Raw genomic sequence first — 17,652 nt, 5'->3', positions numbered from 1 at the left:
TCAACATAATTCAGAACTAGTTTGTTTTGAACATCAATTTCTGATTCATCAATCAATAATTTTGAGCATATAATATATCGTTATAAAATCATAATTTCATGATTCAAATCTTTATCCATACAAAGTACTCATTCTATCCAATAATTTGTGTCCTATATTGCATATGTACACAGTTTTAGAAGATATATTTGACCAATAAAAATGATAAAAATATCCCTAAAAGGTGATTGATAGATTTGATAAATTAGTTTAGATATATATAAAAGAGTGATACATAACAGTAAAAAAATAAATACAAATGTTGTTGTTTGTTGACTTTTCTAATATGACATTTTAAATTAGACAATTTAAAAATCAAAAGAGACATTTAGTGAGACATAAAAATATATCTTAAAATTTTTGAAAAAATGTATTTTTCTCGACGGATGACTCTGAGAACAAGCTTGGACATTTATTTAATTTTATTGCTCATCGAAATATGTCTCCCCTTCCGTCTTTGACCTACCACGAATTGGATTGAGAAGACCAAGGCTAACAAGAAGACAACTAAATTAATCTTCATCATTTTATTTTCAAGAGTTCGTGTTAATATTAGGAAACAACATCCATTTTAAAGATTACAGTGATCACAATGATGTTACTTTTATGGCAGTGATTCATCTACGACATAATTAAATTAGATTTTTATTATTTTATTTTCCAGTCAATATTAACATTTTTTTACGGTAGTACCATTATTTTCCGACAATAAATTTAGTGTATTATATTATTAATAATATATATTAAAAAACGTTTTTAAACAATTTCTTTAATCGTTTTCAAATCGATTTAACGATTCATATTTGAAATTTATAGATACTTCTTTCAGCATTGTTATCTCCAAGATTTAAACTTAGAACACAATAAGACTAATGTGGCGGAGTAGTTTGAACCAGTTTCCTAAGTTTTTCGATGATCATAACTAGCTTGGTATTGAGGCGATTCATAAAGAACTTGGGAAGCCATCCTGCTGGATCCAACTGCCAGCATATATCACCATATTATTATGAGTATGAATATTTTTTACACATCGGTCTAAATGAAAATCAATTACCTGAACAACGTAAGTGACAACACAGGAGTTTAAATCTTCAAGCTTCTCCACAACCCATCCTGACTGCACCAGTAATCCTCTTATGGCATTGTTTTGCTTTGGAAGAAATCCGGCTGCAATTTCCATGGGCAGTGATGCCACTGCTGCTACCTGCGACCACTCACCCGAATTCAATTTTTTTATAAATATATTCGAAGAACTGTACCGAATATTTTCGAGCAATTTTTTTTAATAGAAATTGGTGTACCAAAGTGCCATCTTCCATGGTTTCACGGCGTTCGTAAACTATGAATTCTCTTCTTCTGAAGAAAGGCTTTGAGTTTTGTCCAAACTTGAGAAGAATAATGCTCAAGTTATCTTCAACATCTTTTATGTATCTGGCTTCTACCATGTCAGGGTCCCATTGCTGTCCACATAAACAAATGTTAGTTTTGAAGCAAGTCTTTGTGCTGAATAACTGTAAGACCCTTTATGTCTTCTATTTTAGAATCGAAAGTTGGTTGATTGGTGTCGATTTTTTTTCTCTCCATGAGGAGGCAAATTAAAGATAGTTGAAGCTGGTGGTAGAGGTAAGGTCATTACGATTACTCGTAGGTTGGTAGTTGAGTAGATATCATCAACTTAAAGAGATTTAGTTCTAATAAATTATTTAGACTTGTCGTAAATAATGTAAAGAGAACACAAGTTTTAGAAAGGTGTCAAGTGTTTGAGATTCCTTCTCTGGAGATGTTGTACCGGATCCTAACTATGAATAAGCTTTCCAAATATTTAAAATACTAAGATGATATGCAAAGGATACAAAAAATTTTAAATAAAAATTTATGTAATGTATTAACTATGCTAACAGCCAACAGTGTAAAACTAAAAGAATAAAGAGAACAGAATTCACCTTGGCCGCATCTATAGCGTTGGCAACGGTGATGATTTACTGTGGCGACACAGATCTGAGCAGCCGGCGACTACGGAAGATATGAAGAGACCCCGACCTGCATTTCGATATCTCCATGCCGTTGTTATGGCTGAGAATCTTCTCAGTGAGTCCTCGCTGATGGGCCATGACTGGTTGCAAGCTACAGAACCGGCATCCATTGCCATGGCACAGCTAACTCTAGCTAGGCCTCTTTATCTAATTTCTCTCGTAAGAACTAAAGTATGAATACTATATATACACACCAGAAACTGATTACAAGGGTACGCTGAAGAGAGCAAAATAATTAGTGGAGAAGCGGGAGCTGTGATGATTGAGGCACATGTGATGCCAGAAGAAGCTCCATGATTGAAACTGCACATCTCCATCTCTGGATATAAATAAAAGATAGATTCTTTACTTGCAAAAAAGGAACAAGAAGCAAAGATAGGGAGGTGATGCACATGGAGTGTTGGGAGTTTTAGGAAAAGCCAACAGAGAATAATACCATGGAAGCACTAATTAATTGGGGGGGGGAGTTTAACTTACCTTCTCCTATGGATGACAATTGAGTGTATTTAAAACACATCTCTTTGAGTCATGAGGGTCCCCACTCACATGCAACTGCGACGCCCCAAGTTTCAAAGCTGGATTTCGACAGAAACATGTGTAGATGGACTTTTGTCCCCAACTGCAGCTAGCTAGGTCTTCTAAACTTGGCTACATTGATGCATGTTACTCTTCTCGGCCATTGCTGAGGGAAAATCTATGCTTGTATCAGATGTCAGTAATTCGCCTCTTTTAAACTAAATTGAAAACTGTAGAAGATAGTTTTAATAAACTGAAAAATAAGATGAATAAAAAGAGAGAGTTCAGATATTTTCTCCAACTGTACATTATGGTTTATATACTCACTTCTAATATTAATATTGATGTTAGACATAGAGTAATGATGACTATTTATAGATTACCATATTAAATAGATATATTTGTTAGATGGAATAATATATTAACTCTGATAGATCACGTGAATCAATCCATGGTCATGTCAACATATTGCAGTGGTTCAAGTATATTGGATTCTTGAGATTTATTGTAATTCCAAAAACCCTCAAAATAAGTAGAGCCAGAAACGGAGGTGCGATTCATGAATAAGGCCCGAAAGAGGTATAATTAGGGATGATAACGGGTCAGATTGGATTAGATTTTTGGCTCACCCAAAATTGACCAGAAAATAGAAACACACTTTACCCGATATGGATTTAAGAGGATCCCATCTCATACGAATTCATAACCAAATTTTTAGGTCAAAACCCACATCCTGATCTAAATATGTTTGCATATAAAAATTTATTTTCGTTAAATAAAATAAAGATATAATTTAGAAAAATTAAGAGTATTGCTATAATCATTGCATAATTTTATAACTCGACTAAATCAAAGGAAAACCTGAAATCATACGAGTCTATTTATCATCAAAGTGATTTCGACAAGAGAAAAATAAAACTCGATCTCATTCTCATATTAACTTGGTGATAAAACACCAATAGTAAACCCATTATCTCAACAACCTTCATATGGAAATACACCACTTCCACGACTCAGAGGGGATCATATGCTTCTCCTTCGCCATAGATTATTCCTTATGAATGTTGACGCTCGTTATTCGGATAACGCATAGCTCCATGACAAAATGGTACTGCATAAGTTAGTCTAATATATTACATCAATTTTATGTTAGTGGGATAAAGACGGTGATAAATGAGTGACTGATTTGTTATAAAATGAAAATATTAATGATTATTGAAAAAATATACCAAGCAAGCGAGTCTAACATGTTACATCATTCATAAAAAAATATGTCACATTAACATTATGCTAGAATAATAAAAACAGTTAAGACTACATGATATATAAAACGCTCTATCAATTATCTTTGTACATCTTCTCATAGGGATCGGATCACCTTCAATTTAAGATTTCTACAAGGAACGGGGTGAAGAATGATCGGATTCCATCTCTAGATTCGAAGAAGGAATGGGACAGAAATGAATTAGGAATCAGACTTTTAGTTTTCTTAATTTGGGTTTTTTTAATTTTGTTAATTTCAATTAAATGGAAACCAATGAATTAGGAATGGGACAGAAATGAAGTACACTTTTCGATGGTTTAAGTTCTTAAAAAAAACACAGTAGGGTAAATTACGCATACAGTACCCAAACAGTTAATGACTGAGTGGTTGATTTATTATAAAAGGATAACGTCAACGACCATTTCATTATTTTTAAAACGTTAATTCTGAAACAAGAAAGTTATTCATATTTGAGTGACAATTTTTGTACTTTACCCTTTCATTTATTACTTGTCATAACTATTTTTCAATGGAACAATTAAATATTATTTAAAAAAAAATAGTTATGACTTTTAATTTGAAAAATTCGGTGATTTTGAATTAAATTGGATAGAGTCTGAAAAAGAGTCATCATCGACCTTTGGGTTAGGCAGGTCGAATACCAAAAAACGTCTTTCAAAAACAATTTTAAGAAAAAATATTTTTAAGACGAAAAACTGGTATGCGTTTACAAAGATTCGATGAAAATGGGTTTGTGAGTCGATTACAGTCAAGGAATGATTAACACCCTTGAACTGCCTTTCGGTACCATTTAATTTGTCGGTTGTCTTAATTGCAAAAATTTAAATTTAAATTTAAATTTAAATGTTCAATCATAACTATTTACCTTTTGATCGATTAAAATTATCCTAAAAATATCATGAATAAAGTAAAAAAAAAACAAAGACAAATAGTTAGTATAAAAAATAAAATATAAAAGGTAAATAAAAAGGAATGAAAAAATTTAAATTAAAACAAGATTAAATTGGAAAAAATTAAAATTCATAGATCAAATTAATTATAAAAATGATCTGCAAGAGAAAAATCAAAGGCTTAAGGGATTAAATAGCAAAAGGAAAAAAGTAAAGTACTAAAATAACACAAATAGAAAATTAAAAGATTAAAACAATATTAATAGAAACTAGAAAGACCTAATAAATATGAACAAATAAGATCATAAACAATCAATTTAAAATAAATATAGGGGCTTAAATTATAATAAAATCTAATTATATGGATTAAAATGCAATAAAACAAAAGATAATAACTAAATAAAAATAAATAGTGACTAAATTCGAAGATTATTAAAATCAATATGCATATTCAAAATACATAACAAAGTATATGACCAAAGTACAAAAAACATTAAAATAAGGGAGCTTAAAGGTGATTTTACCCTGATAGGACCAAAGCACAAAATACGTTGAATATGAGGACCTTATACGTGATTTAACAATTAATATATATGAACAAAACATAAAGCTCCTAAAAATTAATGGCCTAAAAATGATTTAACCAAAATTCTTTTAAGCTTAATATCTTTCCTTTCTTCCTTCTACCTTGAACCAAATCAGTTTTTCATTTCTATTCTTCTGCTTTTTTTTTACTTCACCAGCGCGACAGAGTAGACATGGCGACCAAATCTCAAGTGAACTCGAGAGTCATACCGACCACTCGACTCTAGACTCGACGACGGCGACAGCCCTACTCCGACGTACTACAGCAAAGTAACTTAACTCCCTATCTCTATTTTAATTATTTTTTAAACTCATGGAATTTACGTTAACTACGAACAAAATTACAAACTAAAATTCCTAATATTAGTTGCATTCGAATTGAACAAATAAATTAAAGAAACTAAAATACAAATTGAAATACCTTAGGATTACTGAAAAATTTATGTATTTTTATTGCCTTTTTTTCATACATTTTGCTCGGCTTTTATAGCCAAACTTTATATAATTTCAACAGTAAAAAATTACAAATTGATCATGCGCAAATTTTTGCAGGAAACATGGGATGATGGGAGCAGGTGTGGTGGGTAAGTTGTTTTTTTGACTTTTCATTTTGAAAATTGGTGATTACAGCTGCCCTCTTTGCTTGTTGCTGTGAAACAGGAATAAAGCAAATACGTAAAGCAACAATTTTCATCTGTTTGGCCCACAACCAAAGATTGATGCCCTTCTTTGTGCATTCTTGTGTCAACAAGAATAGGGCAAAGATGAAAAAAATAACCAGTTTTTGTCCGATTCTTTTTTTTGATGTGTTTATTGTTGGAGAACAACTGTAATTGGGCTTCAGGTTGAGCCTGGAATTGAGCCTTGGTCTTCTTCTTGATTTAAAAGCCTTGGTCTTCTTCTTGATTTAAAGACCTTGGTTTAAAAATTTGACTGGAAAGTAGTCAATATGTCATCGAACTGAACGGAATCGGACTCGAAAGTTTTCATAGACAGATAACCCTTCTCGCTTTAGTTACGATGTACTAAGCTGAGAGATTGCCCCAGATCTTCTTCTTGAGTTAAAAACCTCGGCTTGAGTTATGTTTTAAATTTGATTTTCCTTTGAGTTGAATGCAATCGAACTCGAAGGTCTTTGATGACAAATATTCCTTCTCGCCTTGAGTTACGCTGTAAATGATGTGCCTTTGAGCTTAGTGTAATCGAACTCGAAGGTCTTTGACGACAGATAACCCTTCTCGCCTTGAGTTATGCTGCAAATGATGTGCCTTTGAGCTGAGTGTAATCGAACTCGAAGGTTTACTGACAGATAGCCCTTCTTGCCTTGAGCTATGCTGTAAAATGATGTGCCTCGAAAGGTCTTTGGTTGGCAGACAACCTTTCTCGACTTAAGCTATGCTGCAAATGATGTGCCTTTGAGCTGAGTGTAATCGAACTCGAAGGTCTTTGGCATATAACCTTTCTTGCCTTAAGCTATGCTGCAAATGATGTGCCTTGAGCTGAGAGTAATCGAACTCGAAGGTCTTTTATTGGCAAATAACCCTTCTAGCCTTGAGTTATGTTGCAAATGATGTGTCTTGGAGCTGAGCGTAGTCGAACTCGAAGGTCTTCAATGACATCTAACTCTTCTAGCATTGAGTTATGCTGCACTGGGCACGATATCATTTGTCGTGAAGTGGAAATCGTGGATGGCCCCTTCGTTGTGAAGTTGAGCATTTAATTGGATATCTTTCGTCGTGAAGTTGAAATCCAATATAAGGATGTGTTGTTTCGAGTCCAATATCCTTCGCCGTGAAGTTGAAATTGGCTCTGAATGAAACTGGGAAGCCCCTTCGCTGTGAAGTTGAGCTTTGAATTGGATATCATTCGTCGTGTAGTTGAAATCCAATCTTGTGTACATGGGCACGATATCCTTCGTCGTGAAGTTGAAATCGTGGATTTGTGGGCACGATATCCTCCGTCGTGGAGTTGAAATCGTGGATTTGTGGGCACGATATCCTTCATCGTGGAGTTGAAATCTGGCTTGAAAACATTAACTGGAAACCTAGTACTCATTGTTGAGTTGAGATGAACTGAATTTGTTCTGAATTGGTTCTTGAACCTATCTGAAATTGATTCTGAGATCTGTCAATCTTTCAATGCGTCAAGTCGGTAGCTTCTCACTGCTGAGTTAAATAACCACCATCGTTCTTTAAAGGCGCTTTTGAATCGAGTATCATTCATCCTGAAGTCGAAACTTGACTCTAAAAGCTGCAAAATTCATATATGCTAAAATGATGAATGTGATGCTCTTAAATATGTCTAAGATGCATGCAATGTGAATGAGGATAGAGTCTCGTGCTTTGTCTGCCGATCTGGTCCTGGGAATCGATCGTGCCCCATTTTCTTCTCGGGTTACAGCTTCAAGGACCTTTTATATTTGTGACTGTCCTGTTTGAAAATGTTTTTATTCCTTTGAATTTTCAAAATTTTGAAATACATCAAAAGGAATTTTGAAAAATATTACCTCATTCTGGGTTTCACAAGCAAATCATAAAACATGAGTTCATTGGATATCAAAGAATTAACTACTCTTTTAATCTTTGAAAACTGCGAATCTTTGACAAATATCAAGATTAAAAGGATGATTTAGAGGTTGGCAACCTAAACTCTAGGGTTTGTTTCCCCAATTTAGTCATCGTGAAGATCATATCATGCCCCTCTTTCTTGGTTTGACATTTTAATTGGAGGTGGACAAAATGACACAACTAGCATAATCAATATCCAAACCTTTTAGAATGATTTTGTTTCAGTTCTCTGAAATCTTCCGTTTGTTCAGGCTTCGTAGACTCATCTAGTCAAGGTAGTGCAGGAATATCGGTCTAAAATTGAGATTTTTGAGTGCTCGTGTAAGTTTAACTATAACATGTGTTCCTCAACTCCCTTAGTCCATATTCACCGAAACTTCTTATTTAGTAAATTTGATATAATTTGCCATTGTCTGGCTAGCTGAATCTTATCCATACAGCCGGGGCATTTAACCAATTGCTCTAGAGGGACAGGTCAAGCTTTATTGTATATATTATAATAACCTTTATCAGGCTAGCTGAAGGATTCATGTCGTCACAAAGTCTTTGACTTGACAATCTCAGTGGAGCATACACCGAATTACTAGGTACCCGATCAATGTAATGGTTTGAATATAATCTATTCATAAAGCAAGGGCTTTCGAGTTTCCTCTATAACCAATTGCCTTAGCCAAATAGCTCAGCTTTATTGTATGTATGTATGTATGTATATATATATATATATATATATATATATATATATATTATTTTTGTTGGGTAACCGAATTTTATTTCTTAAGCTTGCTGAGGAGAACTTGTTATAGTCTAAGTGTTTGTTGAAAGTCAGAAAATCTCATTGTTAGAGTTCGATTCCCAAGCAACTGACCTAAACTAAATTCACCCACTTGACCATTCCATCTGAAAAGATCATGATCATCATTGAACGTTATAAAAGAGGTAAAAACCAATTAGTTTTGCAATCTCATGTTCTAGTTGTCCCATTATGTTTGCTCCTAACACATACTTGAGTATCAAACCTTTGATTGGCTATACATGCAAGGAGAAAGCTAGCTTAGTCCTTTTAAGGGAAGAGTATGTATTCCAGTGTATGTTCTAGATTAAAAGGGGTCATTGTTTTGCAGGGATTCAATCTAGTCATTTGTCAAAGATTTACAACCTCAAATATTAACGAAGTTTTTAATTTAGTTGATATTCAAAGAATTTCAAGTCTGTAAATTTGATTCATTATTTCACCATCTTTAAAGCAACATAAATTTATTTAAATGTTCATAATAAAAAGGGAAGTTCAAAAACAAGTTACACCAAAAATACGAGAAAGTTCAAAAACAAATTCAAACAAGATGCTGCAAATGATGAAATGATCCTCCTTCTCACTTGGATGCCCCCAAGTTGTTGAAGTCGATCCAGTTTTGGTTACGCATCTTCTGTACGACTCTCTTGAATGCGTAACAATTCTCAATTGTGTGTCCTAGGATACCACCGTGATATTCATAATGAGCATTCTCATCATACCACTTGGGGTATGTGGGCTTCATGGGTTTTACAGGGTATGGTGACACTACATGGGTGTTAAGAAGTTACTGGTAAAGCTCCTTGTAGGTCATGGGAATAGGGTCGAAATGTTTCATTTCCTTCCTGGGTTCTCTGGAATCTTGTTTAGAAGTACCTGACGCTACAGCTGCAGTTGATTTTGGTTTGGAGATTGTAACACCTTTACTGACATCGTTGATGTTGTTAATTTCTTCATCTCTCTCTCGCATAGGAGGTTTCCTACTGGCCTCCCCATCCTTAATTTTGCCTTGGTTTATGGCTGGCTCGATCATTTCTCCGGCCATAACCAAGTCTGAAAAGCTTCCTGATGTGATCGCAACCAGGTGTCCGAAGTATGGAGCCTTCAAGGTCTGTACGAAAAGCTTCCAGGTTTCCTTTTCATCCAAAGGTGGATGAACTTGCACAACCAAGTCCCTATATTTTTATGCGTATTGCCTGAAACTCTCGTTATGCTTCTTTTCCATGCTTTGTAGCATAACTCGATCGGGCCTTATGTCATTGACATGCTTGTATTGTTCCAAAAATGATTTGGCCAAGTCCTTCCAGGTCTTGATATGGGATCAACTTAGCTAGTTGTACCACCGGATGGCTGAGCCCGATAGACTCTCCTGAAAGCAGTGGATCAGAAGTTGGTCATTTCTTCCATATCCTGTCATCTTTCGGCAGAACATGATGATGTGGACAGATGGGCAACTGTTTCCGTCAAACTTCTCGAATTCTGGGGATTTGAATTTTGGAGGAAGAACCAAGTCTGGGACTAGGCTGAGTTCTGCGGCATCGACTCCATGGTAGTCATGGTCTCCTTTAACTACCTTCATTTGGTCCTCCAATTGCTTGATTTTCTCCTCCATCTTCTTTGCTTTGTCCTCTTTGTCCAAATCCAATATATGGTAATAACCCGGATTGTTCCTAGGGTTAAATACAATAGTCTGTATCTTTGCATCAGATGGGGTCTTCGCCTTTGCAACAGATGAGTCCCCTCGAAGTTCCGGTAGTATTCCAGGTGAGAGAACAAGTTGTGGGGTAAGTGGTATAGTTACTCCTTCCGGTGAACTTGCCCCAGGCGCACTGGTCTGTTGTAGGCCAACTAACTTGGCAACGATCTGATCAACCAAGGATTCTTGGTTCTTTGTGATTGTATCTAGAGTATTTCGACTGTTCTGGTTTATCTTGTCTTACAACTCTCTCTGGAGCTTCAATAGGTTTTCCTCGATATGAGTGATTCTTGCTTTCATATTCTTCTTTTTCTAGCGGTTGTTATGCGGATGGGGTGTGTCCAATGCTTGAGGTGGTGTATCCAATATTTGTTCCTTTTGACGAGACATTTTTCCGTTAGTTAATGCGAATGCAAAGGAATGAAAATAGCAAAATGCAAAATATGTCTAAATGCATGATGCATGAAATGTTCGAGGCATTGATCCAAAAACGTGCCTGTTATTATAAATAATCTTTATTGGGACAAAAGTGTTTTATCTCTTAAGAGACAAAATATCAAAGGTATACTCTGACTAAATCCTCTAGACCCCGAACGACTTCTAACAGGTTAACTAGTCCTCTGCCTTTGTCTGTTGCTGGTTAAACAGCCTGTCGAACTGCTCCGGATTCTCTGGCTAAACTGTGCAAGTGTTGAGCTGCTTTTTGTACTTGTTCCATGAAGTCTCGAATGACTGCATCTTTGGCTTTCATCTTTAGTTGAACCTGTTCCCGACGAATAAGTTATTGGAGCCCTCCATCGAAAAGGAAGTATCTGAACCTTACTAGCTTGCTTATTGAATTCGTCAACAATGGCCTTCAATTTCAGCTATCATTTTGCCATCCTGCTCTTGTTATCTTTGAAGGGACTCTCTAAATCTGTAGACTTTTTCTCGTCTTGCCCCCTATAAATTTCGCCAACTCAGAAGGTCGACTTTTGATGTGCTCGGTGTAAATCCCGATCCATTCTGAATCCTTTATAAGGAAACAATGTATCATATTCTTCAATTATGGGTACTACATCTTCTTGGTTGAACTGTCTTACAGATTGTCTCATTGACCATAACCTAACCTCTGCATTTTTGACCTCTTGTATTACAACCCCTTTGTCCATTAATGCAAATTATTTATGTTTAACGAACATGTTTTAGTGGATCAACACCTCTTTTAAATGATGCAAATGACAAAAATAAAATGAAAGAAAACAAAATTGAAAAGAGTTAGTAAGGTAAGGATAATAATCAAAACAATAATGAAAAAAATCCTACCCCACATGATATCTACCCCACATGCTTATTAGTCCTACCCGGATATGATCTCTATCTCGCATGTCAATTTTGAGCAAGTCATAACCGCATAAATTTCTAGTTCACATGCTTTGAACAGAAAATAAAGTAGGAAATAATCTCAAAATAGCCTAGGGTTTGAAATGAGGTTTTAGGGTGGGCTCTAACTCCTTGTAGTCTCCCGGTTTATGTTTTAAAGAATGTACTCGATTTCTCCTTGTTGGTGCCCCCTTGGGCTATCCAGACCCTTAGTCCTAAGCCCATTACAAGTTTATGTGGACTAAGTTAAACTCGAGAGGATACATTCCCTTATGTCTGTGCGGTGAATAAATTCACACGAAGACATAAGGTATATGAATCCCGAAGGCTACCTGCTAGGTCTGTGCGGAGAATAAATTCTCACGAAGGTGTCACTTTCACCCCCACTTAAAAAGAGTTCGGAGCTCGGGTATAGAGCCTGAGATAAAAACTTTTGAATATATGAAATCATTGAAAAAACGTCAGTACAACTATTTATTTGAAAAATAATCAAAGATAAATAATTAAAATCAAATAAATAAATTAAAATTTTAATTTATAATTTTCGCTTAAAAAGACAACTGAAAATTAATTCGGCCTGACTCACTTATCTGAAGTTCCCAGCAGAGCCACCAAGCTGTCATAACCATTTTTCGGTGGAACAATTAAATATTATTTTTAAAAAAACAGTTATGACTTTTAATTTGAAAAATTTGGTGATTTTGAATTAAATTGGATAGAGTCTGAAAAAGAGTCGTCATCAACCTTTGGGTTAGGTAGGTTGAATACCTAAAAACGTCTTTCAAAAACAATTTTAAGAAAACATATTTTTAAGACGAAAAACTGGTATGCATTTACAAAGATTCGATGAAAACGGGTTAGGGAGTCGATTATAGTCAATGAATGATTAACACCCTTGAACTGCCCTTTTGGTACCATTTAATTTGTCGGTTGTCTTAATTGCAAAAATTAAAATTAAAATTTAAATATTCAATCATAACTATTTACCTTTTGATCGATTAAAATTATCCTAAACATATCATGAATAAAATAAAAAAAAACAAAGACAAATAGTTAGTATAAAAAATAAAATATAAAAGGTAAATAAAAAGGAATGAAAAAATTTAAATTAAAACAAGATTAAATTGGAAAAAATTAAAATTCATAGATCAAATTAATTATAAAAATGAGCTGCAAGAGAAAAATCAAAGACTTAAGGGATTAAATAGCAAAAGGAAAAAAGTAAAGTACTAAAATAACACAAATAAAAAATTAAAGGATTAAAACAGTATTAATAGAAACTAGAAGGACCTAATAAATATGAACAAATAAGATCATAAACAATCAATTTAAAATAAATACAGGGGCTTAAATTATAATAAAATCTAATTATATGGATTAAAATGCAATAAAAAAAAAGATAATAACTAAATAAAAATAAATAGTGACTAAATTCAAAGATTATTAAAATCAATATGCATATTCGAAACACATAACAAAGTATATGACCAGAGTGCAAAAAGTATTAAAATAAGGGAGCTTAAAGGTGATTTTACCCTGATAGGACCAAAGCACAAAACACGCTGAACATGAGGACCTTATACGTGATTTAATAATTAATATATATGAACAAAACATAAAGCTCCTAAAAATTAATGGCCTAAAAAAATGATTTAACCAAAATTCTTTTAAGCTTAATATCTTTCCTTTCTTCCTTCTACACTTTAACCAAATCAGTTTTTCATTTCTATTCTTCTGCTTTTTTTTTTTACTTCACCAGCGCGACAGAGTAGACATGGCGACCAAATCTCAAGTGAACTCGAGAGTCATACCGACCACTCGACTCTAGACTCGACGACGGCGACACCCCTACTCCGACAGCAAGGTAACTTAACTCACTATCTCTATTTTAATTATTTTTTTTAAATTCATAGAATTTACGTTAACTACGAACAAAATTACAAACTAAAATTCCTATTATTAATTGCATTCAAATTGAACAAATAAATTAAAGAAATTAAAATATAAATTAAAATACCTTAGGATAGCTGAAAATTTTCTGTATTTTTATTGTCTTTTTCTTCATACATTTTGCTCCGCTTTTATAACTAAACTTTACATAATTCCAACATTAAAAAATTAAAAATTGATTATGCAAGTAAATTTCTACAGAAATTCTGGGATGATGGGAGCAGATATGGTCGGTAAGCTGTTTTTATGACTTTTCATTTTGAAAATTGGTGATTACATTACTCTATCCTACTTTTCTTTTTGGTTAATGAGCGATCGAAATTGCTAAGGAGAAGTAGACAGGAAATTATAAAGGAACGCGGAGTTCGTCTAATGATGATTTCTCGGTGGTGGTGCTTGCTTCCGATTTGGGTATAGACGCCCGTCCTTTCTTATCCGACCACGACACTGAAATCGAAGACCAAGACCACTGGCACGACTGTCCCCAAGATTTCTCCGATGAAGATTTCTCCGACCTCGATTTCCTCCAGTTCTTCCGACGTCAGGGATCCGATAAATCCGGTAACCGCATCATCGGAAAGTATTTTCCCGGTAATTTCATCTAACCCATTTTTATATATATTCTTCTTCTTCTATAATTTTAATTAGGGTTTGAAATTGTTTAAATGAATTAGGTAAAATGCATTAGATTATGGTAACTGACAAGTGCAACTCATCCTCTTAGAAGATAGCTACTAAATCTTATCAAAAGTGAGATCCTTGTTGAATCCCACTTAGAACCATCTTGTTTGTAAATCAATTGGAGAAGTCACATATGGGATGAAATTTCATACTCTATTTCTTATTATTTGGGATTCTTGAAATCCACAAAGACAAATTAAATTCTTCCACTTGGTTCCTGTACACAAAGGCTTGATTACTGCTAACCAAAACCCTCCTATCATCCAACTCACTCAGTTGTTCCACATAGGTGATAAAAGAAACCTTTTGCAAGAATGAAATAGAGTGATTCTTGTTAGTGTTTCATGTATATAAAACCAAAGGGGGATATCGGGAGTCCATTACCTGATTAATCAAACAACTAATTCCTTGTTAATGAATATTGTATTTAACTAAGTAGGTACATTCCAATTAAATTCCTTGTTCAATTTATTAGATGTGATGCATTTGGTTCTTTAGATAACATGGTTTTGGCTAATCATTCAAAGTATAGCATGTCAGTGCAGTTCAACTCCTTTATCAGATATCTTCTTGTGGAGAAAAAATGGCTCAATGGCTACTTCCTAACTCCTATATTAATCCTGTATGGCTGTATCTTATTCGATACTCTAATAATCACCTTGGTTAAGGACTTACATGAATTAATCATATTCTAGGAATGAGTGAGAGATAAGTATTTGAATCACTAAAGGTGATGAATCCTTTTCGGATCAGTGATCAGTCATATAGCTTTATATACTTCAGTTCATATCCAAATTCCCCTTGCCATAAGTATCCTTTCTTGGAAGTTATTCATATGAATTCAATGCATGACAGTTTCAATACATGATGACCTATTGTCATAAGTCAAATTATTTGAGTTGAACAAAGTTTTAGGGTTTCATCAAGTTTAAGTCGTTCCTCTAGTAAACTCTATTTTGGCCTTTTTCAAGGTACTTGCTTAAATGCATGCAGCTCCAGTTGTTAGTGGGGGAGCGACTGATATACACCACAAGATATGCAGTGAATTGCCTGAAGGTCCATTCTGCATAGTTTATATGCACAGCACAGTGCAGAAGGAGGATAACTCCCCTGGTGCTACCATCTTGAAGTGGATTTATGAAGAACTTCTTTCTGAGATCAAGGATAGGCTGCAAGTCATCTACTTTATACACCCTGGGCTTCGTTCAAGACTTGTCTTTGCCACTTTGGGCCGGTTTCTTTTAAGTGGGGGGTAAGTTACCATAATTCAAATTACCAATGTAGCTATCTAATAAGTTATACCTTTAATCAGATGAAAATTCTTTTAACTGTTTCTTGAACTTCATAGCAAAGCTTCTTCAACGCTCTTTCTTTCTATCAGTTGGACTAGTTGTTAAGCAAACTAGTCATATTGTCTAAAATATTTCTTTTCTCGTTCTTAGAAGAGTCAGCACATTTGATGCAAATCCTTTCTTTCTTTTTTATCGTAAAACGTAATGAGAGCATTCTCTTAAATAACAATTGATAGATTAGAAGCCTACTTGGTCATGCTAGAGGTCATCGTAGATTTGCAACTATCCTGGCCATATTTTTTAGTCAACTCCTTTTTCCCCAGTTTATATTGGAAGATCAAGTACATAAGCCGCCTGCAGTACCTATGGGATGACATAAAGAAGGGAGAGGTTGAGATCCCTGAATTTGTGCAAAACCATGACAATGTTCTTGAGCACCGGCCGCTAACAGATTATGGCATTGAACCGGATCCTCTCCACTTAACAGAGGTACCTACCACTGCCTACTCATTGGGGAGGTATGAAGAGAGATTGATCTCAAGAGGATTCATGTTATAGTATCGAATTAGACACAGCTAAACCCACTGAAAGGGTTTTCAGCCTCTGGCCGTTAGGAATTATCAGGTAAAACAAGAATCAAGAACTTTATATGGCTTTATATTGCGTTCCTTTCTCTCTTAGAAACCGCTACGTTGTAATTACGTAAATTCGGCATGTTACGGCTGACATTGATGCATGGATGTTTGCACCCTTTATTTTAGTCGGTTTGTTAGTATTTTTGGTTAAACTTATATTATTGAATTATTAGATTGAATCGACTTGTTCGATTTGTTTTTTTAATCACTATTCATCAGCACATCTAATGCAAATTAAAACTTGATGGTAAAAATATTGTACAGGTCCTCGTATTAGTGCAAAACAGAATTTCATGATAAAAGTATAACAGCTAAAAAAGATTGTTAATTTTATGATGTGGTATTAAATCCTAAATGTAATAGTTTGATCTTTTAAAGGTTATAATAGGTTTTAACAGGCCATGTCATATTAATGTTATAATCTTTTATCAATATTTTCTCTTAACTTATTTTATTGTATCCAAAAAAGTTTTTAAATTAATATTAGAAATTCAAAATACATTCATGTAGATAAAAGTGACATAATAATAAAATTAACCTTAACATTTATACAAGTAATTATGTTGACTACTATTATTTTTGGAGAATTTTAATCTCAAAATTTTAATTTTTGATTAAATAATCTCTTTTAAATTAAAATTATTAATTGACTAATGATTGACACAGATTACTGACGTGATGTTTTTATACATACTTAATTATTGACATATCATATATTGTCACTAAAGTGATGATATGGAACGTGTTTATCACATAAAATGATAACATATCATATTACTTAAAGTGATGATATAATATATGTTATCTTACTCAAAGTGATAATATGATATATATTACATTATCAATTAAGTACATATAAAAGATATAATATTAATTATTTACGTGATATGTACCACATCATCTAAAATGATTATGTGATATGTATCACATTATCAATTAAATACGTCTGAAAATATCACATTAATATACGAACTAAACTACCTCAATTGTTAAATAGATGATTGCTATTCCTAGAGACTTCTAATTTGAACATCAATGATCGCAGGATATTTTAGTATTCACTACCGAATGATTGAGAATCATTAGAACATATACTAACACTTCTAATCATCTTAAATTAATAAAAAAATATATCACATTAAATTATTTATGTTGATCATTAATTGATTAATAATTTTATTTAATAAGATTAATTGTAAATAAAATTTAAAATATAATTAGTAAAATATTAAAATAAAAATTAATATTTGTGCTTGAGTTAATTTTAGGGTAAATTATGAGTTTAATACTTAAACTATTAGTTTTAATCTGTTTCAATAGTTAAACTTTCA

General features: G+C 33.6%; 1 protein-coding gene and 1 pseudogene across 1 annotated transcript; one reads left to right on the top strand and one right to left on the bottom strand.

The window, feature by feature from the left end:
• Positions 1-908: 908 nt before the first annotated feature.
• On the bottom strand, positions 909-2,411 carry LOC120185768 (annotated as a pseudogene).
• Positions 2,412-9,800: 7,389 nt separating this feature from the next.
• On the top strand, positions 9,801-16,395 carry LOC120185767 (ganglioside-induced differentiation-associated protein 2-like). Its single transcript, XM_039189893.1, has 5 exons — positions 9,801-9,876; positions 10,413-10,537; positions 14,052-14,304; positions 15,388-15,646; positions 16,010-16,395. Exons 1-5 carry the CDS (start codon positions 9,801-9,803, stop codon positions 16,242-16,244), a joined length of 948 nt encoding a protein of 315 aa, XP_039045824.1. The 3' UTR covers positions 16,245-16,395.
• The last annotated feature ends 1,257 nt before the right edge of the window (positions 16,396-17,652 follow it).

This window comes from Hibiscus syriacus, unplaced genomic scaffold (assembly GCF_006381635.1).
Source record: "Hibiscus syriacus cultivar Baekdansim isolate YM2019G1 unplaced genomic scaffold, ASM638163v2 tig00113124_pilon, whole genome shotgun sequence".
NCBI classification, from domain to species: Eukaryota; Viridiplantae; Streptophyta; class Magnoliopsida; order Malvales; family Malvaceae; genus Hibiscus; species Hibiscus syriacus.
This window is presented reverse-complemented; position numbering and strand designations above follow the sequence as displayed.